Source organism: Equus asinus, chromosome 5, assembly GCF_041296235.1.
Source record: "Equus asinus isolate D_3611 breed Donkey chromosome 5, EquAss-T2T_v2, whole genome shotgun sequence".
In the NCBI taxonomy this organism is placed as follows: domain Eukaryota; kingdom Metazoa; phylum Chordata; class Mammalia; order Perissodactyla; family Equidae; genus Equus; species Equus asinus.
Window position 1 is genome coordinate 6,082,838 of NC_091794.1, and position 26,260 is coordinate 6,109,097.

Below are 26,260 nucleotides of genomic sequence, written 5' to 3' on the forward strand. Positions count from 1 at the left end.
GGGACGTGACCTTGGACAAATCACTCTGGCCTCAACTCACCGCTAACTAAGAGGGCAATTCTGCATTGGATGATTGTGGGGATTAAACGAGATCGTGTCTGACACAAGAGGGCGCTCGATAAACGTTAATTTCCCCCTTGAGGGGGAGGAAAGAGCACGGCGCCCCTTGTTTATTCGAGAAGGCCGCCGCGATCCAGCAAGACCGAAGCGAAGAGCCCGGTGGCTCCTGCCACACTTCAGTCTGCAGAAACCGTGCAAGACTCCACCAGCGTTTCCCGGATGATGCTCCCACCTCCCCTCAGTTTTCTAGATCCGCCACTGGACCATGAAAACCTAAGAGACCGCTAGCGAGGTTCCTAACCAACCCGCTACAGACAGACTAACTCCCCCGCCCGCTCTTTAGAAGCTGCTCGTCGACGACAGCACATCCACTTCCGCTTCCGCAAGGGCAGCTGTTCGCTCCCCAGGGCCGCTCTAGGCTGCAGTCTCGCCGGCCGGCTCCGAACTCAATGGTTGCTGGGCGGGGCCGTGACGTCCTTGGCGCGGCTGCAGGGGAGGCCGCGGCGGGGAAAATGGCGGACGGGAAGGCGGGAGAGGAGAAGCCTGAGAAGCCGCAGCGAGCTGGAGCCGCCGGAGGTGAACACAACCCCAGCGTCGCGGGCTGAGGGGGATGCTCTGGGCCTTTCTTTGAGCTCCCCTGGGTGGCGGGAGTGGGGTGGAGCGAGAAGAGGCGGATCTGCCGCTCACCCGGCCAGGTGCTGGGCCCGGACGAGCCCCGGGCACGCCCGGCGCGGCCCGCTGGGATCCGGGCCCACTTCGCCTCCTCGCCGGGGGAGGGCCGGCCGCCGTCCGTCACCTCCTGGCCCCAGCGGAGGCCCCGCTTCCGAGGGGAAGGGAGAGGGGCACCGAAAGGGGGGGGCGAGCTCGGGGCGGAGCCGGAGCGGCGGGCCGCGGGCCGAGTTTCCGACGCCTCCGGCCGCTCGGGTACCCCGAGGCGGTAGCTTCCGCTCCCTGGCCGCCGAGGAGGCGGACCGGCGCCTCCCTCCTCGCTCTGCCTGTGGTCCGAGTACGGACCCTGCGGCGGGGCGGGCCGGGGCGAGGGAGGCGCGGGCAGGCCCCCTGCTGCCCGCTGGTCTCCGCTGCGGGGCCAGGGGCCGCTCTGGTCGGCTTTCTGTGAAGCGTCTGCCGTTTCTGAGTTAGGCTGTCCCCCGCGAACAGCGTGCCAGATGTTTAGGTGGCTAAACAGGCTAGCGTGCCTCTTCCTGTATTTTGTTACGTTGTAAACTCAAGTTACAGCTGTCTTTATTCTGTCCCCCCGACCCCTGTAAATTTGGGTCTAGTGCGTTAAGGAATAGGAACACGTAGTGTCTCCAGCCCCGCTGTGTCGTAACAAGGCAAGTGACTCAACACGTGCGAGCTGAGCCTAAGGTCTTTAGAACGTTTTCAGTGTTACTCTCTATTCTGACTCCCTCCAGTCTTATCCCTGAAAGCGTGTAATAGGAGAAAATACAGAAGACTAATAGCATGTGAAGGCAACTGTTAGGACCTACTAACGTGATGTTTAATGTGAATTGCCTTGGGAACAAAAATCGAGAAAAATGTAATGTTCAGTTACTTTGGACCCACAATTTCCCTTTTAAAAAACGTACAGTGCTATTAGTTGAGCCAAAACACTCTCCCCCCTCCCCACTGCTTTTTTTTTTTTACTATTAAAATAGTGTATGAAACAATAGTTTAAACCATCGAGTACTACCTTATTAGGGTTTTTTTCCTCCAAAATTATTGTTTTGGAAATTATCGAGTAAACTTACATTAAAAAGTAGTAGTTTCAGGAAGAACAAAGATCTGTAGCGTAAAGAATCTTACTGGTTTTTAGGAATCTTTGAACTTTTAGACTGGCTTTTTAACTGTCTTGACTGGGAGTATAGGAAAATTGTTTAATGTGCTGCCAAAGTGGGCCTTAAGTGTCAGCAGAATTCCATTGTATAACTTATCCACCACCCTTTCAGTTAGGGGTCATTTGCTCTGTAGTGTGAATATTGGTATTTCTATTTTAGCATGTTTTGGGGAGGGGTATAAAATTATCTTTGCTAATTGGTATCAAAAATTATTATGATCCTTTTGGCGACTTAGGATAAGTAATATCCCTTAATAACTTCTACATAATTTGCCTTGAGCATGCCTTCCTTTACAGGAAAATAGTCTGTGCATATAAACCATTTTTGAATGTCAGATTTTTTTTGAAATTGTACAAAGGAATTATAGTTAAAATATTTTAATACTGTAGATATTCCTGAATTGATAATTTTGTGGCAAATAGGCACTGTTTTGAAATAATATTGTTTTAGAGGCTTACCTAGAGAATATTCTCTTTTTTTATTTTACTCTCCATTTTTAATTCCAGTTGAACAGTTTAGTAAGTTGAAAGTTAAAGTTTTTTTTACGTGTAGATTACCTCCATAGTTGACATGAGTTCATGGCAATAAGTGAAGCTACTTACTTGAACTACCTGCTCTCACCTTAAAGAGGAAGGGTGATGCTGAGAGTAAGGCTTTGGGTAGAATTTTTTTCCCCTCCGTTGGCTAGATTTTGTAGCTCCTTGAAACAAGTAGAAATTTTAGAGAGGAGCTATTCAGATCATAATCATGACCATCGCAGGTTATTTTAGGTTATCTAAGAACTACTTTAGTGAAATTGACGTTTATTAGGCCAGACACTTTAAGGGTCTTGAATTATATTCTCATTTAAGCTGCACACCAGTCTTATTAGAGCGCTAGCTGGCTGCTTTTTTTCAGATGAAGAAGCTACTAGAGTGCAAATGGGTCATGAAGGGTACTGTTACAGACTTAAACTTTCTTATTAGGTAATTTTTTTCAAAGTACGGAATCTTTGTGCTCCAAGGCCCACCTCTCCTCCCCAACTATTCACTGAAAAAGAAAAAAAAAAGATAATACTATGTGTAATTTAATTTCACTTTGATTAATCTACACACTTTGCTCAGAATGAATATAAAAGAGATAAAATTCCTTTTATTAAAATATTCCTTGATAAAGAATCTAGTAACTTGATATAATTTTATCTATGTTTTATAAGTTGATTTATGATTTTATTTTTTAAAAACTTGCTATGTGTTTATTCATCATTTAAAATATGTCACATTGAGAAAAATTCACATTCCTAATCCATGGTCATCCAAAATTTTGTTTTCCACAGCCCCACAATAGAAAACATCTCATTGCGTAAATTGAAAACAATTCTTGATTAAAAGCCCCAAATACTAAAGAGGTACCCTTGATGCACTTAGAAATGAATGTTGATATTTAATGGTATATTTCAGAGCTCACGTTAGGTTGAAATTTTCTAATGAACTATATATAGAATTGTAGAAATTGTAATAACAATCACGTTGCTAATAACATAGATTTGGCTGTCGTATTTTCCCATCTTACCTCACTGCTTATTTCACTTGCTTTATTTCCCAAATGTTTTGTGTATTTTACTACATAACTGTTAGAAGAGGATTACATAAAGAGAAAATAACAGCTCGATCCACGTGACACATTGAGCCATTTAAGAATAAGTAATGAGGACGAATAGTGCCCCCACCTTCCTTCACTCTCTTCCCCCCACCTCTTCATTGAAGAGTAGATGTCTTCTAAAGCTATGGAGTATTTGCAGTTGCTAAAAAAAAAAACACTTCATGAGAGTGAGCAAGGCCAGTTATTTACTAGTCCAGAAATAAATTGCTGGATCTGGAATCAGTCATGTGTAGAAGTGACCTAATAGACATAGCATGTTTAATCTTCACTGTGGACCTAAGATGTGGGTGGTCTTAATAGTTCTCCTCCTCAGATGACAAGAACGCAGATGTGAGTAAAATTGAGTCGATGCCAGTTGCTACTTAATGAGAGTTTTCCCGTCTCTCCTTTCTGAGCTGTCTTTTTCTAGAGCAGTCTCTGTAGGGATCTTTCCTGCAGCCTCGTGGGCTTGGACAGATACTGTTGTGTTCCGTGTGTTAGCACGTACTGGTTCAGCTCGTTGTCATACTGACTGTTGTTACTAATATTATAGTAAGAGTGATGTTTTCACTTTTTCCCATATTTGTGGTTTAATTTTTCTAGATTCTTTGTTCCAGAATTATTTTCTGGGTAAAAGGAAACCTAGAATTAAGAAAAGATAGGTTTTAAGAGAACCAGAAATCTTGACTAATTATAGCCCTTGGCTCACAGTTCAAAGAGGAGAGTTACAGTACAATCAACGCTAAATGTTCTTTATGCTATTTGTTTTGACATTTTTCAGAGTCTGTGTTTGCACAAAACTTGTGCCTTTAGTATATAAATTGTTTCTGTGTATAAAGCCAGTGGATTTTCTGTATATTCCCAAATCTAGAGCCAATGAGTTTTCAATTTTAGCTGTGTGTCAGTCACAGAGAAGTAGTTATCACTGTTCGGGTTTTACTGTAAAATTCGTACTTGATTAAAACCAAATAGAATGCAAAATAAAATTTAGGATAAATGCTTTTAGTTATGAACGTAGACTTTGAAAAAACTCTTTACATGATACTTTTTTGTGGTAAATTCTAAATTGAGTTCTGTATTTCAACTCTTGAATAGCAATCTTTCATTCTTCAGGTGCTTTTTAAATTTCATATCTGAATAAGTGAATGGCACCTCAGGCTCTATTTGCCTCTTGGGGAAATCCCAAAATGTATCCTGCTTAATTCCTCCACTACATTGTCATTACAACTCTCACCCCTTGTTCAAAGGGAATGAAGACTTCCTTTTATCTTTCCTCTAAACAAAATCAAATGCTCTGTTCAAAGAGCTTATTAATCTAGAGGCCCCATCATTCCAAAACTATGTAGAATAAGATCTGTAGCTTCTTGTCTTTTAATCCATTACCTTCCAGTCTGTTTGTGTTTAATTTCCCCCTTTTCCCCCATTCCAGCTTTTTGTACTGTTTTCTTAGGGCCTATTGTCAGGGCCATCCCTTAGAGCATCTTCTCTTTCTCCATAAATAAACTATTCATCCAGTGTAGCAGAATACACTCTATAGAGAGAATTGGTAAGCTGGGGAAAGGAAATAAAACTTGTAATTATCAGCCAGCCTTCTTTTGTCTTACTTCCCAATATGTTCTTAAATAGCCTTCTTGTATAACAGACCTACGATAGTCAAGATGTGAAGTAATTTCATCACTGATTAATACAAACACAAGGAAAATTACTGAAAGACATCTTGCATTTCAAACGTATATATCTCTGCCTCCTTTTTGAAATTATAATTAGTTTATCTTTCTTTCATGAGAAAAAATAATGTATAAACTAAGTATAATTGCTAATAGCTGTTACGAGTAGCTTAAAACATGTAATAACCAAGCTTTCAGAGGAGAATTAAATTACTCAAGAGGGACTGACCTTGAAGTTTCTTTTCAACTCTAAAGATTGTGTCAGATGTACATGAGGAACATAGCACTCAAGAAAATTACTCTGGGCTGTATTAACACTGGTTCGGGGAAGAATGGGCTGTTTATAACTAAGTACTTTGTATAACTAGTGGTACATTATTGAAGAATGTTGGAATTTGTTAGTCAAGTGTACTATCTATGATGTGACTGCTCACTAACTAGTTTGTGTGGAAGAATTTGTAGACGTTAATTTCTAAGGAGCAAAATCCCACAAATAACTAGATTATTGTACCACTTATATAATAGTGCTTAGTTGAAGGGGCTTTACTTTTTGTGAACTCTGTGTTTATAATTTTAAATTGCTCTGTATTTTATGCTAGTTAATTCATGGGAACCTCTTCTACTGCCACACAATCTCAGTTCCTGCTGTATACTCTAACAAACAGTGGAAGAGACTGTTGGGTCAGTAGGTGACAACTGCAGAGGTATCTTCCTTGTAACGATGCTTTTTGAGGTTGCTGCTCCCATCAATCTGCTCAGTAAAAATAGCTCATCTTGGTAAGTTGTTTCGACTTCACCAGGACCTGAAGAAGAAGCAGAAAAACCTGTGAAAACTAAGACTGTTTCTTCCAGTAATGGAGGGGAAAGTTCCAGTCGCAGCGCTGAGAAGCGATCAGCTGAAGAAGAAGCTGCAGACCTCCCAACAAAGCCTACAAAGATCTCCAAGTTTGGATTTGCCATAGGTAGTCAGACGACAAAGAAAGCCTCAGCCATATCCATCAAACTTGGATCGAGTGTGAGTTGTTACTTTATATATGATATTTGTGATAGGTCTTAAGAATTTGTTTTGGAACCTTGCTTTTACTGGGTTAGGTAAATTAATTCTAAAAAGGTACATTGGTGCATGAGCTTACATGTAAATATTTAAGACATTGTTAGCTCCATGTTCAAGAGAGGTCTGGAAGAATTATATCTCAATAAAGCTATTTTAAAAATAGTTTGGAATGTAAGAAGGAACAACTATTATAGGAATTATATGATTTATAAAGTAATAGCTTAGAATTTTTCTAAGTTGAGCAAAACCTCTGAAAAATATTTTCAGAAAGAATTTCAGCCTACTTATCTTTGAATTTCAGTAATATTAAAAATAATAACCTTAGAAATCAGTTATTTGTATCTTAATGTTTGTGAGATATTGCTTGATAAGAAGAGCTTCTTGATTACTTTGGAGCTACAAATGGACACTGAGTACTGTATATCTATTCTGTGACAGTAGTTCTTTACACATCAACTTTTGATCCCTTCTTTTAAGATATAAACCTTGAATTAAATTTATGAACCATCTAGTGTCCGGATGGTATTTGAAGTATTAGCTTGAAGCATATGGAATTTAGAAATTTGACTGTCTCTGACCTGCAAAAGTGACAATTTCATATGGTTAAACCAAATAGATCTCTTCTTTAAGAAAAAAAAGTTACTTAAACAGTGTATTGCTGTTGGCTTGAAAATAGTTACATTTTTGTGTAAGGAGAAAAATCCTGAAATTGCTTGTGATTTGTTCATGTCTTTTCGGTGAAAATTAATGCTCGGTTGCCAGATGCATACAGCTTTTTTCTGCATTAGAAGTTTATTCAAAAATCGTAAAAATATGATATGGGTTGGGTTCCTTCTAGAGTCAGTGTGTTTGAGCTATACGTCTAGTTTTCAAAGGGCTGCCGTTCCTCCGAACCCCCTCCCACCCTAGTCTATTCTGCCTTTTTCTTTTTCTTCCTTTTTTTTTTTTTTAAATTCAGTTTGAACAAAAGACATTCATCTTGTAAATTCCTTACTAATGACCGTTCTCCCTATTGGAGCTGCTTCTTTCTGTTTAATCTTTTTTTTTTTAAGTTGTATAGACCTCATTGCATAAATATTTACCCTTTTTTGATAGTCATTAAACGTGTGTTCTCATGTACACGTCTACAGATGTTCCCCTTGATAATAGATTTTACTGTGTTCAACACACTCCCTAAATCAGATATCCAAATATCTGCTTTTTCTAAATCATTCACATAATTTAGTAATTGCTAATCATTTAGATGGGAGGGTTATGTCTGAAAAAGCTTACCCAGTAACACTTTTAATCTTTGGAAAGCAAAAATCTGTTTTCATAAAATAAGCTATAGTGGCTTATACAATCTTCTTGGGTGAGTGAGGTGTAGGATAGAAAAAATAGTTGAAACTGTTGCTTTTGATTGTATGATGTGAAAAGATAGTTGATCAGCCAGCAGATACTTCTTTGTGTCTTATGTTGTGTCTACAGCAAATACATGACATCTTTACAGAGTAAAGGGTGTTTCTAGGGTCACTATGTATAATCTCCAGATTAACATTTCTTAGTCCTTCAAAAGCAAACATTGTTTGTGAAACGTGTTTGTGTGTGTTATAGGAGAAGAGATGGGTACTTTTGTTTCAGCAGGTCAGAAGATTTCGCTGATGAAGTGATGTTTGAATTGGCCTTAAGTGCAGGCAGGAGGCAAAAGGGCATTTCAGATAAAAAAGAATTTCATTCAAAGGCAGTTTAGATATAAAGCCACATGGTACATTCAGGAAATTGTTTGTAGTCAGAAAGTGTTGGTAGGCAAATGTAGGGACAAAAAGCCCCCAAAATGAGAGCATAGGACCAAATCATAAAGGGCTTTCATTCCGTAATACAGTTTGGCTTTATTCTTTAGGCTCTAGCAGAGCCATGGAACCATTAGAAGAAACCATCATAACGACCCTTGAACAGATTTGCATTTTGGAAACATCACCCTGGTACCAGTATAGAGGATTAGAAGAAAAAAACTCAGAAGGTGGAGAGATGGTATTTCTAACAGTAGTTCAGGCAATTAATGCCAAGTGGCCTTAGGTGTTGGTAGTGTAGTAGTATAATGGGGAGATTTAAGTCTATTTAATAGAGATCTAATCAGCAAGACCTTACAATAGAATGTGATTTTCTGGCTTAGGTACTAATGAACACTATGAAACTAAAGTACCCATGGTAGCTCTAAGTGGAGCTGTCCAGCGGGCAGATGACATTCTGCTTTGGGGTGGACATAGGATTTGGTAGTTAAAACTATGGGAATGAATGAAGTTGACCAGGGAAGTACAGAGAAGGAAAGGTCACTAAGGACAGAATCTTGGGTATCTATCATTTAAGGGGAACAGGAGGGAGGAGAGAAAGAAAACAGAAGGTCAGAGAATTGGGAAAATAGCCAATAAAAAGCACTGTCACAGCACACTCGTCATTGGGGGCCCTACAGAATTGTCATCTCCTGGTTGTAGGTGAGTGAGGACCCATGGGGAATGATGAGGAAGGAAGCCAGATTGCAGTGGGTTGAAGACTGAAGGGGTGGTGAGAGGATTGGAGATAGTGAGGACAACTTACTTCAAAAACAGGTTAGAGAGAAGAAATGATGTGGATGAAGCAAGTTTACAGGCTAAAGGGCAGAAGGCTAGTAGAGAAAGATGTGTCTTGGTGTCTTTTATGTTCTCAAGGCACACTGTACTTAATGTTACTATGGAAAAGTATTACTAATCATTTTCTCTTAACTGTATCAGGTACCCCTTAGCTAAATGATACTAAACTTTAGGTCCTAACTGGAAAATCTTTTACAGGAGGAAAACAAATTGACATATAATTAATAAAGTAAAACCTACCCATTGATAATCCACGTTTTCACAAAGAGAATGGATTTGTCCAAAGTTCTGAGTTCCTTACTGTATGTTTCTATGAGAGCACAAAGTTGAATCGTTGAAGATGAATTATTCATATCATTAAACAAGTCTGTATAAACGTTATGTGATACTCTTTTTAATGTTTCTTCTTCAGAAGCCTAAAGAAACCGTTCCAACTCTTGCTCCAAAAACCCTTTCCGTAGCAGCAGCTTTTAATGAAGATGAAGATGTAAGTTGATACCCGGTTTTGTTTATTTTACTTTAACCAGTTCTTTAAGGAAGATATTAGTGGCAAATTGTAGTATTAATGGTACTACTGAATTTTCTTTGTGACTCTGAACGGTTTTTTTGTGAACCTACAAAATCTGGATATTTCTATTTATTTTATTTGGTTGTAGGATTATTTAAAATATTACTAACTTTGGGAGCAAGTAACTTAAAAATCAAATCAACAGATGCTTTTTTGAATAATAGTGTCTGTGCTAGGAAGTATGTAGAATCCAAAAAAAGAAAAATTCAGCACTGCTGCCTTTAATAATCTTTATAGTTGGAGCCTTCAGTGATGAGACCTTGTGCACGTGTTCAGCTTGCAAAAGGCAGTCTTCTCCCGGAATCCCCATAAGGAAGGACAGTTAAATAGTGCAGGTGGTTCTGCCGGTTCTGCTCAATAAGCACGTGTTGCAGAGTGAGCATGAGAGGCTTGTCTGCTCTTTTCTTAGGTGGTCCCAGTTCCCTCACGCCCTGCACAGTGTCCCTCCCTTACCATGCTTATCAATGACATAGGCATTTTAAAAAAATGTTTTATTGAGGTCATATTGGCTTATAACATTATGTAAATTTCAGGCATACATTATTATATGTCACTTTCTATATAGACTGCATCGTGTTCAGCACCAGTATTGAACAGGTTTTTTTGTTTTTATTTTTCCTTTTGTGAGGAAGATTGGCCCTGAGCTAACATCTGTGCCAATCTTCCTCTGTTTTGTGTGGGATGCCACCACACTGTGGCTTGACATGGTGCTAGGTCTGTGCCTGGGATGCACACCTGCAAACCCTAGGCCACTGAAGCAGCATGCATGAACTTAACCACTACACCTCTGAGCCAGCCCTGACGTATGGCATTTTAAGCATAATTTTGACTGTGGCTTTTTGCCTTAGGCTCTGACTTTAGAATCTAACCCCCACTTAAGATGTGACCCTATTGTATAGCAATTAAGTGTTACAGGGTGCATGAGTAATTGCTCTCAAAAACATTATGGATAAGAATTATACATTCACGGGCCGGCCTTGCGGCCAGGTGGTTAAGTTCACGCGCTCCCCTTCAGCGGCCCAGGGTTTCACTGGTTTGGATCCTGCGTGCTGACATGGCACTGCTCATTAGGCCATGTTGAGGCGGCGTCCCACATACCACAACTAGAAGGACCCACAACTAAAATATACAACTATGTACTGGGGGATTTGGGGAGAAAAAGCAGAAAAAAAAAAAAAGATTGGCAACAGTTGTTAGCTCAGGTGCCAATCTTTAAAAAAAAAAAGAATTATACATTCAGAGGAGCACAGACATTTGTGGGGCTAGAGTGATTGGGAAGAATATATAAGAGAAGTAATAGGAGTTGGGTATTAAAACATTTGGCAGTGTTTTGACAAACCAAGGAATACTTTTAGAAGCTAAGACATCAGCTTTAAATCACAAGTGGTAAGCAGTGAGCAGCCGCGTTTGACTGGACCAGAGATTTTTGTAGAGCGGTATTGGGCAAGGGTAAGTACAGGATGATTGGAGCCCAGATCAGTAGCTAAAGAATTACTGTAGTCATCACTGTGTTGTAGTAATGACTTCTCATTCTACACATTTGGGTGCTTTCTTTATGCAGGTTACAAAAATAAATCAGACATGTTCCCCAGGAACTGAGCCTCGTAGGGCAGAGCTTTATACATAAAATAGTACGAGATAAAAATCAAAAGTACCTGAAGAGATGAAGTGACGTGGAAATTCAGGGAAGGAAGAGAGACCATAGAACTAGATAAAGCAGAATGGAGAGACCCCTGGACTGGCAATCAGAAGACCAGGGTTCTTGTCCTGTCCTGTCCAGTTATTAACCAGTGGAAAGCCTGTGAATAAATCACTTTACCTTTTTGGAACCTTAGTTTTTCAACTGTAAAATGAAGGCTCAGTTTACTCATAGATTTTTAAACTATTTTTCAGAGTTTTGTAGTTCTAAGGACATGTCTCAGGAGCTGCTGTGGTGTTAGACGCTGTCTAACAAGCAGGGCTCTGGCCTCCTGCCCCTATTTCATTTACACCTATTCTTTCATCTATTTGATATTTGGGAACCCAAGTAAGATTTTATTAAGGAAAAAATGTATTTCATTGTCCCCCGGAAAAGTTTGAAAAGCACTGTCTTAAATAATATTTAATATTTTCTGTCATCTCTAACCTTAAGTGATTAGGTAGCATTTTGGTATGTACAAATTATGTGAGTGAAGGATATTATAGGAAGAAAGGAACAGCATATGCAAAAGTAGAGAGGCTGGAAATTGTAAGGACCTACATAATAGTAATGGCTTACTTTGAATGTCCAACAATTTGGATATCTTTTTGCATGATTTTATTTTCCCCTCCATATATCCCTGTGAATCATGTGATATAGTTATTCCTGTTTTGTAAATGGAGAAATTAAGAAGTGAAATATGCATGAATATGTGCTAATGCACACAGATGTTGAACTAGAACTTAGGTCTTCTGGTTTCCTGTCCTCTGTTCTTTGAGTCATACCTTACTGTTTTCCGTAATTATTTTTAAAGAAACCTTAGATTCAGACAATACTCTTTATGCTATAAGATGATAATGACAGTAAAGGATAAACTTGTGCTTAGATAAAAGAACACACACATCTAAAATCTTCATCTGGTTCTTCATTTTTATGCAGAACGTACTTAAGTAACCAAAAATATATATCTGAGCCTGAAATATATTGGACAAACAGGACATCCGTTTAATTAATTGAAATTTTAAAATGTTTTTTCAGTTGTACCTTTTAAGTCTCCTTTAATTTGGACAATTCCTGGGTCTTTCTGGGTATTTCATGGCATTAACACTTTTGAAGAGTTCCAGCCAGTTATTGTGTAGAATGTCCCTCACTTTGGATTTGTCTGATGTTTCCTCGTGATTAGATTCACATTCCTTACTTTTGGCAGAAATACCACAGCAGTGATGCCAGGCTCTCAGTGCATCACATCAGGGAGCAGTGTTGTCAGTATGTCCCATTATTGGCAGTGGTAACTTTGATCATTTGGTTAAAGTGCAGTCTGCCAGATTTCTCTACTGTCAAATTACTATTTTACCTCTTGTAATTAAAATTCATCTTGTGGGAACATATTTTGAGAATATGTGAAAATATATAATTTCTTAAACACTCAGGAGCGTTAACATCTATTGATGATTCTCTCCTGAATCAGTTATTATGATGTTTGTCAAATGGTGGTTTTTCTAATTGTTTCGTCACTTCTCTGTTTATTAGTTGTCTTTTACTGTAAGGAAGAGCTTTCCCTTATTTATGTAAGGGTAGGCTGTTGGATTCTTACTTTGTTCAAGACTGTAATTGTCCCAGATTTGACCATTAGAAACCCCTTTAAGCTGGGTCTTGAGGACGTACCTTTAAAAAAGAATATTTGCTCAACAGCAACATTTATACGTAAAAACGTATCAAAAAGGAACTTGTTATATATCTTTTCAATAGCTCTAAGTACGGAAAAGTAAGAGATGAACTTTCAAAATGACTTTACAGTAAAGGAAACATTTTTGAAAAGGAGAAATATGGTAAAGTGGTGAAGAGTCTTTGCTGTGGCATCCAACTGTTTTGCTATTTGTTGGCTTTGTGACTTTGGACAAGTTAACCTTGTTTACCTCACCTACAAAATGCAAATGATGATAATCATATACCCGCCTTGTAGAATTGTTAGGGTTTGAAAACATAGCATATTAAAGCATTTAACACAATGTGTAGCACATAGTGAACAAATGGTTTTAGTTCTAGAATATCAAGTTTTTACCTAATTTTTTTCTTTGTGCAAAATCAGCACACTAGAAGATGTGCATTTCTTTTAGAAATATCAAGATGGATAACTTTCTCCTTTTACAAAATTTACAGTATTGAAAATGCTGAAAGACTCAGATATAAAATTTTAGCATTATTAGTAATCAAGTGAATTCAGTAAATCTATATACAGTCATATCTCTTTACTTTTTTTTTTCCTCCAGAGTGAACCAGAGGAAATGCCTCCAGAAGCAAAAATGAGGATGAAGAATATTGGAAGGTATTATAATTTTTGATAAGTATCGTAGAAAATGAGAGTGAATTAAAAGCTAGAATAAATTGCATATAATCTTTTAGTGTTCAGGCTTTTCTTGCATTTTAGAGCAAAAATAGTTTTGTTTTATGAGCTATCAGTGATTTTCTTTTCTGGTAAGAGAAAATGAATATCTTAAGAAAAAATAATAATTTAAGGCTATTTCTTTTCAGATGCTTCTAATCTATATTTTTTCAAATAAGAAATAGCCATGAGAAATGTTTCTGATTTAAAGTTTGAATTGAAAGTTTTTTTGGGTATAAGAGAGAAATGGTTGTCACTCCTTTCACATCTTATGATGTCATTCCCACCACTTAATCTTGATCTTACGTCTCCTTTTTTCCTTGGTAACTTAGATGCCAAATACCAAAATAAGGCAAATAAAAGTATTTTAATTTTCCTCCATTGTTTCTGCTGTCATAGAAATAAGAATTTCAAGTTAACATGTGTTCAGTTTCCTATCTTTTTATTCAGAACTGGATAATTTAGAAAGTAATAAGAAAATTGAGCTTCAAATCAAGTCATACTATGTCCGCATTTCTACCAAATGTATAAACTCCCAAAGAACTAATTGCTAAGTCCGTACACAAGCATCAGTCTTCAGACTTTGAGTCTGTGATTCAAATGGGAACAGTTCCGGTGGCTCTTTGCCTCCCTTCCTTCATACTGGGACCTAAAGTAAGAAATACATCTGACATTGTAATCCAATCTAAACAACCAGTATACATGTATCTAAACATGTAAAATTGGAACAAGTTAATACAATGACCCTGAACCTTTCTATATGTGATACATCTTGTTTTTCTTCTGTTTCATTTTATGAGTGCTAGTGGCAAGCCACCAAATTGATTTTATGATCCTATTAATAGGTTGCATGCAATGGTTTTAAAAACTGTGGCAGTTGCCACCCTTAGCTGTGTATCAGAATCACCTTAAATGTTTGTTAGAACTACAGATTTGGGCCAGTGCTGGCGGCCCAGTGGTTAAGTTTGGTGTGCTCCACTTTGGCAGCCCAGGTGCAGACCTACACCACTCGTCTGTCAGTGGTTGTGCTGTGGTGGTGGCCCACATACAAAAAAAAAAAAAAAAGGATTGGCAGCGAATGTCAGTTCTGAGCAAATCTCCCTTGGCAAAAGAAAAGGAAAACACTACAGATTTACCTGACCCCACCTCAGGCCTACTGAAACTGCAATTTTAGGACTGGGTCTGTGGAAAGGTTATTTTTTAAAAGTTCTGTAGGAGCTTCTGATGTTTAGCCTGTGTTTATAATAGGTGCTAAACAATGTTTTTGGAATGAGTTAAAAACGTGGCCCAGAAGGCTTTATATAACATTTTAAATAAGTGTCCTTTCTTTTGACACAGGGATACACCAACATCAGCAGGACCAAACTCCTTCAATAAAGGAAAGCATGGGTTTTCTGATAACCAGAAGCTATGGGAGCGAAACATAAAATCCCATCTTGGAAATGTCCATGACCAAGACAATTAAATGATGTGTTCGGAAATTGGGGTGTGGGGTGGGTGTAAAGTTAAAAGGAACAGTTTCCTTTTTTAAAGAATGGTATAAGACTATCTTTGGAGCCGCCCTTTTTTTTTTAAGATTGAGTGGTACACTAATAAATGAGAGTTTGAAATTAGAGGTAATTTATGTTTTATATACAGATTTCAAGACATTTGCTAATTTTGTAGTTTCATGTGATTAGTTTCCAAAGGTTACAGATAATAAATCAGAAATGGTACCTTTCTAAGAATTGCATATTTTTTTAGACACAGCTATTAGCACATTAAGAGAGAAGCAAAAAGTTACTGTCTATTTCAACTGCAAGCAATTACTAACTTAACTCCCTTTTTACCCAAACTGTCTGGCTCCCAGGAACAGCCTTATAGAGAGGAGGGAGTATTGTGTTGGGAGAAAAATGTTACTGGACTGTTGACTGAAAGTAAATTCGATAAAATACAGCTTTTTTCCTAATGGGCGTTGGTTTTGTTTCAAGTCATCGTAAACCAGGTATTGCACTGCTCTCAGTGGACACAGATGCTTAGCTCTTTAAAAAACATTTTAAAGTTTTATGTAAACTGTTGAGTATTTGAAATAGCCCACTTCACCTTAATGAGTCTTGTCTACCTTCATTAGTCTTCAAAGAACAACCATTTGCTACCAAAGTAAATCAGTATTTTGAATGTGCTTCTCTTGGTTTTTGTTATTAGCTAGTTCCTGTAAGCATTTCCACCAGAACTTGAGGCACACCATAAGGAAGCTGTTTCTTTTAAAATACAAACCACCACTGAAAATTTAAATGTACATAGTACTTAAATATTTGGCTGTTTTTATTTTTTAAAAGGTATGAACACCAAAAAAAAAAGCGCAACATTGTATCAAGATGGAAAAGAGAAAGATGCACTTTCTGTAACTTTGTCAGAGCCTTTAAGTTACTAGTGAAATCCGATTTGGTTTGAACTTAACTACAGGAATTCTTATTTAATACAGTAACATGGTTTATTTTAATTGAATACATCTTGATCAGTGGCCTCTCAAAAGCACATTTTAGGTACTGAAAATAAAAGGAAAGAAAATGCATCTTTAAGCATATTTCATGGAATCTTTGATCACATATACTTTGTTAGATCTATGTGTTGTAGGGTTGTGGTTTTTTAATTTTTGTATTGTATATGCATTTTTTTTAATGTGACAGTTAAACACATCTTTAAAAGTACAGTCACAGATAAAAGAAACATACAGTATGATGATTTCCTTGAAAATTCCTACAATGTTAAGTTTAGAGGCAGCTTCAGACTATTTTTTGGTGGTAACTACTTGCTGAGCTCTTTAGTAGGTAATAACTGCAGAGAAGCAGCCTGTATATATTCCTAACACTTTGTTCACGTGCATTTAAGTTTAGAGTAAGCCCCAAGTAAAACAATGGAAATGTACATAGAACTATTAGTTCTTACTTACATGATTTAATTCTATCAAGATACTTGAATTTAACTTGCTTTAATGTAGGCAAACTTTCCATTTTTGTCCATTTTAATGTTTATGTTAAAAATAACATCCCTCTCCTACATATTCTTTTCTTGACTCAAATGAAATATTAACCTACAGTCAAGATGGGAGAGAGAAATGACTGAGATGAATGTCTTTACTAAAATACCAATAAATTTGTCAAACCCAATAGTGTTCTTATTTTCTATTCCACTTAATTGTTGCTGGTTTTTTTGTTTTTTATTTTAACGAAGAAGAGATACATGTTATGATTGTTGGTCTTGCCCTGATTGTTGGCCAAAGTAGTGGGAGGTTTAAAATGATCATTTATTGGAGTTTACCTAACGTGGCACGTAGTTCCATAGCATTACAGTATCTCAGGTTGGAAAAGACTTAATCCAAATCCTCGCCCTCCTCCACGGCCAAAGTGTTGTCCATCCTGTGCTGTAGAAGATCCTGCAAGGCACATCTCGGAAAATCCCTGAGTGTCAGGAGGCACTCTTACTAGTGTCCACCATTCATTAGCTCTATATAGTATATTGATGTTTATAATGCTGCTGCCCAAGAGGTCAGCACATGAAAAAGTTGAACTACATTCTAGAATTAAGATTCATTTCTAGTTTGACTAATTACAAATGAAGCCTACGAGTTTCAAATGTTTTTTCTTAACTCTAATAATCAAGGTTGCTTGACATACTGCAGAGGGATTGTTCAAATTACTTTCCTGGTCAAGTGAAGGTACTTCTTTTTAATTTTTTTAACTTTTCTTTTGAAATAATTTCACACTTACAAAACATTGTGAAAATATTACAGAATATTTCCATGTTCTCCAAATGTTAACATCTTCCATAACCACAGGACAGTTGTCAAAATCAGGGAATTAACATTATTACAATACTTTATATTTCCTCGTACTGTTTTCTGCAGACCTTACTCCAACTTCACCGTTTGCCCCACTGACGGCTCCCTAGTCGAAGATCCGCTTCATTATCACAGGTTGTTCACTTGTGGTCTCTCTTTAATCTCCTTTCATCTGGGAGGCTTCTTCAATGCTTGTCTGTCATGACCTTAGACTTTGAAAAGTCTAGGTCAATTATTTGTAGAAGAACTCTCAATTTGGGGTTTGCCTAACGTTTTCTCGTGTATTTTTGGTTAACAACAGCACAACTGAGGTGCCCTCAGTGTATCAGCAAGCACACGATGTCCATTGGTCCTATTGCTAGTGATAATTTTGATCACTTGCTTAGGGTGGAGTCTGCCAGATTTCTCTGCTGTTAAGTTACTGTTTCTCCCTTTGTAATTAATATGTATCTTGGAAAATTCTGGGACTAAGTAAGTATCCTATTTCTCATCATAGTTTTGCCCACTGACTTGCAGGCATTCATAATTCTTTTCTTTCTTCCCCCAGTTTTTTTCCTGAAACAATTGTTAATGTAGTATTTGCCAAATGCTGATTTTCTGTTTCCATCATTCCTTCTACTTTTAGTAGCTAAGATTCTGTGAGGAAGTTTTCTTCCCCATTCTTTATTCAGTTATTTTTTAGATAATGGGTCTGTGTGTTCTTATGTTATTCTATAGGTCATAACCCATTGCTGCCATTATTTTGTTAGAATGTCCCAGATTTGCCCATGCAAACTCCTTGCAGTGGACCCTCATATCTTATTGATGTGTCCCCATCCTTTTTTTGTAATACTTCCTTAATTTCTGGCCCCAGGAGATATATTGGACTCGTTTTCTCTTCTCCAGCCCTGGAACCAGTGATTTTTCTAAGCATCCGTGGTTCCTTTTACCAGAGAATGGTATTTAGAAATCAAAGTCGGCACTAGGTATACTCATTGATGCTGAGGTGTCATTGCGTGTCGCCTCCTCATCAGAGCTGGAAAATGTTTGTATGTATTCGTCTATATCTGGTTGTAGATCTGAATGTACGTGTGTGTACATAGTATGTGCTCCACGAGTGTCTCCATGAGTTCATACCGAAACTTCCAATACCAGACCACACCCCAGAGTTCATTCTAGTCCTCCTCCTCTCTCTATTTGTAACCCTTTTGTCCAACAATGAGAAATCTGGCTTTGACTATCAGTAATGTGTGTATTTATTTGCTTAATTTCTAGAGTACACAAAGTATTTCGGAATTACTAGTCCCTTTATTTCCCTATGAAAAACAAACTACTAACCAGAGTGCAGTATTTGTATATAGGTCCTATTCTTTTTAGTCTTAGAGTACATGATCAAAATATTATTTTACAAAGTTCAGTAGTTTAGTTCTTTGCTCCCCCATTCTGTATGGTTGTGTTACTCATTTGTAGTGCAATTAGTTAATTTGTTTTTGTTTGTATTTCATAGTGAATGCCTGCCCATCCCTTGTTATTCTTTTTGTCTGTGCCACTTTAGGATAGTTGTAAGAGAGCTAAACACAGTGTCTCCTCCCTGACCTGTCTGCTCACCCTTTCTCCTGTCTTTTCTGTCCTGTTTGCACCTGTCCCCTCTGGGTCATCCAACTGTGATTTATCCTTCTTGTTTTTTTTTTTAAATAAATGAATAGATGGGTGTTTATTAGTTCCCCTTTTTTTCTTTTCTTTTTTTTTTTTTTGTGAGGAAGATTAGCCCTGAGCTATCATCTGCTGCCAATCATCCTCTTTTTGCTGAGGGCCCTAATGGGCCCTGGGCTAACATCCATGCCCGTCTTCGTCTACTTTCTATGTGGGATGCCTACCACAGCATGGCGTGCCACGGGGTGCCATGTCCATACCTGGGATCCGAACCGGCAAACCCCGGGCCGCCGAAGCGGAACATGCACACTTAACCACTGCGCCACTGGGCCAGCCCCTAGTTCCCCTTTTTTTCTTACATGAAATGTAGCATATTATAGTTACTCTTTCATACTTTTTTTTTTTAACTTTACAGTATATCCTGGAAATGATACCAGTTCATGGAGAGCTTTCTCAGAAAAAGATTTTAACAGCTACATAGTACTCCATTGTGTGAATATACCATAGTTTATGCAATGGCTCTTCTATGTTTGGGCATTTAGGTCATTTCCAATGTTTTGCCATTACAGTGCTGTAATTGAATAACTTGTGCATGTGCTTTTCCATATTGTTGGGCTGTATCTTCCTTCACCTAAATTCCCAGAAGTAGGATTGCTGGGTCAAACTCTAAGTGTATATATACTTTTGTTAGGTATTCCCAAATTCTCCCCCAAGAAGGTTGTACCAGTTTGTTTTCCTGCCAGGAATGTGAGAGTCCCTCTTCCCACAGCTTTGCCAATAGAATCTGTCATGCTTTTTAATTTTTCCAAATCTGATAGGTAAAAAGTGGCAATTCAGAGTAGTTTCAAATTGCATCTCTAGTTATGAGTGAGGTTGAATATCTTTTCATATGTTTAAGGGCCATTCGAATATCTTTTTTTTTTTTTTTGGAGGAAGATTAGCTCTGAGCTAACTACTGCCAATCCTCCTCTTTTTGCTGAGGAAGACTGGCCCTGAGCTAACATCCATGCCCATCTTCCTCTACATTATATGTGGGACGCCTACCACAGCATGGCTTTTGCCGAGTGGTGCCATATCCGCACCCAGGATCGGAACCTGCAAGCCCCAGGCCACCGAGAAGAGGAATGTGTGAACTTAACTGCTGGGCCACCAGGCCAGCCCTGAATATCTTTTCTTTATGGATAGTCTATTCATGTCATTCCCATTTTTCTATTGGGTTTTTGGGCATTTCTCAACTTTTAAGAAATCTTTATATATTAACTCTTATCTTTGATATGTGTTATAGTTTCTCTCAATTATTAGTTGTCTTTTGGCTTTGATTATGATTTTTTTTGCAAGCAAAAAGCTTCAAATTTTTATGTAGTAAACTTTGTTAATCTTTCATTGCCTCTTGATTTTATGTTAATAGAAAGCCTTTCCCTATGCCGAGGTTAAAGATGAATTCAGCTGTATTTTTCTAGTGCTTGTACTGTTTCAGTTTTAAGTTTAAGTAGATTCCTGATTCATTTCTTGATCAGGAATGAACACAAGGGTATATTGTGCATTTGTTAGATCGGGACCTAGTTTTAGTTAACTGAAATCTTTTTATTAAGCCATCCTAATCGAGAGCAGTCTGCTTTTGTGTCTTTCAGAAGTGTTGAAAAATTTTTCCCATATAAGTTTTTCATATTCTTGTTAAACTTATTGCTAATTTGGTCGTCTTTATTGCTATTGAAATGGGGTTTTCTCTATCATGATATGCTGGTTATTGTTTTAGGATATGAAGTCAATTAATTTCTGTATGTTAATCCTGTATCTTGCTATCTTACTGAATTCTTTCATTGTTTGAGTTTTATCATTGATTCTCTAGACTTTTCCGATTTACCATCATATCATTTGCAAATAGAGATGGTTTTACTTCTTTCCAATTTTTGTGCCTCTAATTCATTTTTCTTGTCTAATTGCACTGCTCAGTAGTAGTGGAAATCATGAGCATCCTTGCCTTCTTGCTTTCAGTGGAAATGCCTTCAGTGTTTTACCATTAAATAAGACGCTGGCTTTAGGACAAAAGTAAACATACTTTATCATGTTAAAAATAGCCACCAATTCCTATTTTTTCTCAAGTGCTTATATCAGGAATAGGTGTTGCATTTACCAAAGGCTTTTTCAGCATTGTATCAATGAGGGAAAACTTTAATACAAAGAATTGTAACATGAGAACTCTCAGGTGTAGCAGAAATAGCAACTGCAGGAGGTAACTGCTGCCCTTAGTTAGGGCTTCGGGAATAAGTGAACGCGGAGAGACGTCACATCTAGAGGGGTCTCAGGGCTGCAAATCAGGCGAGGAGAAGGGGCAGCGGCTGCAGGGAAGAGCAGCACACTGAGCCGCCCGTCACCATGATGCCAACAAATCACATAAACCCTGACTGAACTGCCCATGAAACATTCGTGGCGATGTGTAGCCTTTCACCCCCACGGGACTCAGTTGTTGGTTAGCAATAATGTTTTTTTTTAGTTTTTAGCTTTTACTTCTTTTCACTTTCCTATGCCTTTCAAATTTCAACACTGATCTTACATTACTTTGATAATTGGAGAAATGGATGGGTAGTCAAGTATCTCTAAATAAGGCAAATTAGGTTAGCTGTTGTGCTAGGGCTTCAGAGACGTGGGAACTCTCAGACCGAAAGCCTGGAGCCACAGTGCAGTAGGCAGGCACTTAATTATTGGACGTGAACAGAGAACTCATTCCTACTGTTTTTTTTTTAATGTTAATACAAATGGGCTCTTATCCTAAATCTTTTTGTTTTTTTCTAAGAGTCAGTCCTCTTGGGGAGCATTTTATCTGCAGTATCCATTGCAGAATTCACATGGCTTAATATTTAGAAAAAATAAAAACTGTTGTGTATTATGTAAATTATCAGGGATGACCGCTGTAATTACTGTGAGAACAGTTAACGTGAATGCTTGTGATTCTGATTTACTGACCGGTTTCTCATCCAAATACACCACAAATGAATTTCACTCAGAATCTAACATTGTCCTGATCTCCTGCTAGTCATACGCCAGGCGTTGCTTATTCTATTCCTGCTTGCAGAATTCCATAACTCATATGAAACTTGGATAGATCACTAGAAACTGAATTTAACCATGTAACCATGACTGAAAGTAAAACAAAGTTTCTATAAAATAGAATATATATTTTATCATACCTGGCAATGAGGAAAAGAGATCGAAACAGGCAGCAGAACACTTAAGTAATGCAAAGAAAGTAACCTTGAAAGAATGCAAGTACTTCTTAGATGTTGAAATGTTTGCAAATAATTAAAGCAAATCTAACGATACAGTTGAGGATCGTGTGTGGGAACGGGGTATAGGGGCGGTCTGTACTCTTCCATTCAATTTTGCCATGAACTTAAAACTGCTCTTAAGAAAATAAAATTTACTAAAAAAAATCAAGGTGTGAGCAGTGGTCTGACTCAGAGATTCACAAGATACTTCTCTTCACCATAAATAGAATAGTTGGATATAACCCCCCCCCAAATATTCTAACATTAACACTATTGTAATGCTGTGTGTGGACATTAATCTGTGTATAAACAATTATATATATATCCGAACCAGCAAATTTCGCAAAATAGGATTTAAGTGTAGTTAGATTTTCAAAGGCCCACTTTGAGAAGAAAATGTCACTTTCTCAGCCAATTCTAAACAGGCATTTCTTGTCATTCTTGTCCCATTTGTGGTAGTCATCGGCTATGTGATGTTCCAAGGAAGAAAATGGAGAATCTTGAGTGTGGCTTGCCACAGGCCTTGCTTTCTCTGGTAGGAGTAATTTAAGAGGCTGCTATTCGAAGGGGCCAGCCCGGTGGTGCAATGGCTAAGCGCATATTCCGCTTCGGCGGCCCGGGGCTCGCCGGTTTGGATCCCAGGTGCGGACATGGCACCGCTTGGCACGCCATGCTGTGGCAGGCATCCCACATATAAAGTAGAGGAAGATGGGCACGGATGTTAGCTCAGGGCCAGTTTTCTTCAGAAAAAAGAGGAGGATTGGCAGCAGTTAGCTCAGGGCTAATCTTCCTCAAAAAAAAAAAAAAGAGGCTGCTATTTCGTCCCAACTCATAAAATAAGAGGTGCTGGTAGTGCCACCATTCTAAAATGGAGAAGAATTATGATAACAGCCGCATCTTACATACAAAGTTACTTTCATGCCTATGGTAGTTTCTTTGTTCTAGACGTAGAGCCATTAGAAAACCAGGCAGCTTCAAGATGAAGGGCAATTTCAGATACTAATCTGGAATAATGTGTGTAGGACAGAAGGGAAAGTAGGGCACACATAGAAGCTGGGAAACCTAGATACTGGTAGTCTGCTGCACGCAGGAGCTTATAAAAGCTCGGAGGTCTGTGTGGACAGTAATCAGCACGGATGGGATGGAATAACGTCAGAGACATTGCTAAGGAATTCAGTGGCTCAGTCCGTGATGGAAGAAATGGAAAAATCCCAGATGAATAGGGGCCTGGACCTAAGTACCTGGGAGAATGGTAGATGCTGAAGAGGCAAAAAAATTTGACATATATATACAGCGTAACCTTTAACGTTAAAGAAACCTCCAGCCCCAATTAGGTAAGTAGGAGATGATGAAAAAATCCATAAAAGATTTTCAAGGAGAACTAGCATGTTTGAGGGAAGGGGGTCACCGTGAGGCCTGGTGGTGTAACGGTGGCCACCACTGGTGTGGAAGTTAAACTATTTCACGTCTTTGTCTGTTTCCACCTCTGTTGAATGGGGTTGATATTTCTCTGAACTTACGTGGCTCTACAGCTCATGAAGTGGCTGCCCATGAAGTCAAAGACGCTGTGCCAAGAACTTTAATGTAGTGTCTCGGTTAACTACTAAAATAATAGTTAAAAGAATATGTAATTAACAAGCTAGTGGGAGGAGGGGAAGGGAATGTTTGAAAGAAAAAAAAAGAAACATAGAACAAGCAGGGCAAAAAAAGGCCTAGTAAAGTGGCAGATTTGTATGCAAATATGTCAGTAGTCATGTCCTATGTGGACTAATATTCTGAAAAGACAAAGATTGGCAACCTGGGTTTAAAAAAAGAGACAGCTGTATGCTGTATGCAAGAGACAGACAAATAGAGGGATATGGACAGGTTAAAAGCAGAAGGATGGTAAAATGTAACATGAATACCAAAAAAGCTGATGTAACTATTTTAATTTCCGTCAAAGTAGACGTGAAGCCAGGAGCATTGCCAGGGGCACGTCATGTTATCCTCTCATAATGACAAAAGGCTCAATTCACCAGAAAGACATGATAATTCTGTATTATATGCACCTAATAACAGCTTCCAGATGCATAAAGCAGAAACTACCAGAATTAAAAGGAGAAATCAATAAATCCACATTCATATGGGGATATTTTAACAAACTACTCTTAGTAACTGATAAAACAAGCAGACCAAAAAAAAAAAAAATCAGTAAGGGTGCAGGATATTTGAACAACAAAAGTAATAATTGACACATGTTAAAACAATGCCCCCACAGCTGCAGAGTAGTCTTAAGTTCGCATGAGAAATTTACAAAAATTGACCATGTGCTCATCCATAAAAGAACCCTCAGCAAATTTCAAAGGATAGGAAATACACAGAATATGTTTCTGACCAAAGTAGAATTATGTTACAAATCAATACTAACAAAAAGATAACAAAAGAATTCATATGTTTAGAAATAGAGCAGTACTCTTCTAAGTAAAGAAGTGTCAAGGAAGAAATTATAATGAAAATTAGAAAATACTTTGACTCAAATAATAGTGAAAGAACACCGTATCCAAACTTGTGGAACGCTGCTAAAGCTGAGCCTCTTTAGAGAGAAGCATACAGCTTCAGGCCCAGACATAGAAGAGAAGTGGGAAATCAATAAGCCTTACCTGCATGGCATCAGTCAGCAAGAGGCAGCAAATTAAGCCCAAAGCCCTGTTGTCTCCAGGAGTATTTTTTTGTCTTAAAGTCGATATTGTCTGGTATTAGTGTAGCACTCCAGATTTCTTGGGGTTGCTGTTTGCATGATTCATCTTGTTCCATCCTTTTACTTTTAATCTAGTTTATCTCAATCTAAAGTGTGTCTCCTGTAGACAGCATATAGTTGGATCGTGGTTTTATTTTTTCAATCCAGTCTGACAATCTCTGTGTTTTGATTTGATTGTTTAATCCATTCACATTTAACATTTTATTGATATAGTATTTTTGTAGGCCATTTTACTTTTTTGTCTCATATTTTTTTTGTTCCTCTATTCCTTTTACTGCTTTCTTTTGTATTGAGTGAATATTTTTTAATGTATTTTAATTTCTTTAATGATTTTTTTCACTATATTTTGAGATGTTGTTTTTTTTGGTGAGGAAGATTTGCACTGAGCTAACATCTGTTGCCAATCTTCCTCTGTTTTTTTGTTTTTTTGTTTTTTGTTGCTTGAGGAAGATCAGCCCTGAGCTAACTTCTGTGCCGATCTTTCTCTACTTTGTATGTGGGACACCTCCATAGCTTGGCTAACGAGTGGAGCAGGTCCGTGCCTGGGATCCAAACCTGTGAACCTGGGCTGCTGAAGCAGAGCCTGTGGAATTTTAACCCCTCAGCCACAGGGCCAGCCCCTATTTTGAGTTTTTTTAGTGATTGCTTTGTTAGTGCCATGGGGTCGAGTCCAGCTCCTAGTGACCCTGTGTACAGCAGAGTTGAACCCTGCCTGTTGTTACTCATAAGGTTCTCATGGCCAAATTTTTTGGAAATGGGTGGCCAGGTCCTTCGTCCTAGTCGGTCTGAGTCTGGAAGCTCTGCTGAAACCTGTCCATCCTGGGTGACCTGCTGATATTTGAAATACTGGTGGCATAGCTTTCAGCATCACAGCAACATGCAGCTGCCATAGTATGGCAGTCAAAAACAGGTGGTGTGGATCCCTGACTGGGAAACGAACCCAGGCCAGAGAGGTGAGAGCACCAAGTCTTAACCACTAGACCACCAGGGCTGGCTAGTGATTGCTCTAGGGTTTACCATATACATTTTTTTTTTTTAAGATTTTATTTTTTTTTTTTCCTTTTTCTCCCCAAAGCCCCTCCGGTACATAGTTGTATATTCTTCGTTGTGGGTCCTTCTACTTGCGGCATGTGGGACGCTGCCTCAGCGTGGTTTGATGAGCAGTGCCATGTCCGCGCCCAGGATTCGAACCAGTGAAACACTGGGCCACCTGCAGCGGAGCACGCGAACTTAACCACTCAGCCACGGGGCCAGCCCCTAGGGTTTACCATATACATTTTAACTTACCAGAATCAGTTTCAGGTTTATGTTGGTGTAATTTGTTATATATA

The 26,260-nt window shown here is 38.4% G+C and overlaps 1 protein-coding gene across 2 annotated transcripts; it reads left to right on the forward strand.

Moving 5' to 3' along the window:
* The first annotated feature begins 176 nt into the window (after positions 1–176).
* Positions 177–16,623, forward strand: PCNP (PEST proteolytic signal containing nuclear protein). Of its 2 annotated transcripts, XM_044771689.2 has the most exons (6): positions 522–636; positions 5,785–5,962; positions 6,038–6,200; positions 9,258–9,332; positions 13,362–13,417; positions 14,813–16,623. In XM_044771689.2, exons 2-6 carry the CDS (start codon positions 5,907–5,909, stop codon positions 14,937–14,939), a joined length of 477 nt encoding a protein of 158 aa, XP_044627624.1. In that variant the 5' UTR covers positions 522–636; positions 5,785–5,906; the 3' UTR covers positions 14,940–16,623. The 2 variants fall into 2 exon arrangements, with proteins under 2 accessions (XP_014708726.2, XP_044627624.1); XM_014853240.3 differs by lacking the exon at positions 5,785–5,962 and having other exon boundaries at positions 177–636; positions 5,986–6,200.
* Positions 16,624–26,260: the final 9,637 nt, after the last annotated feature.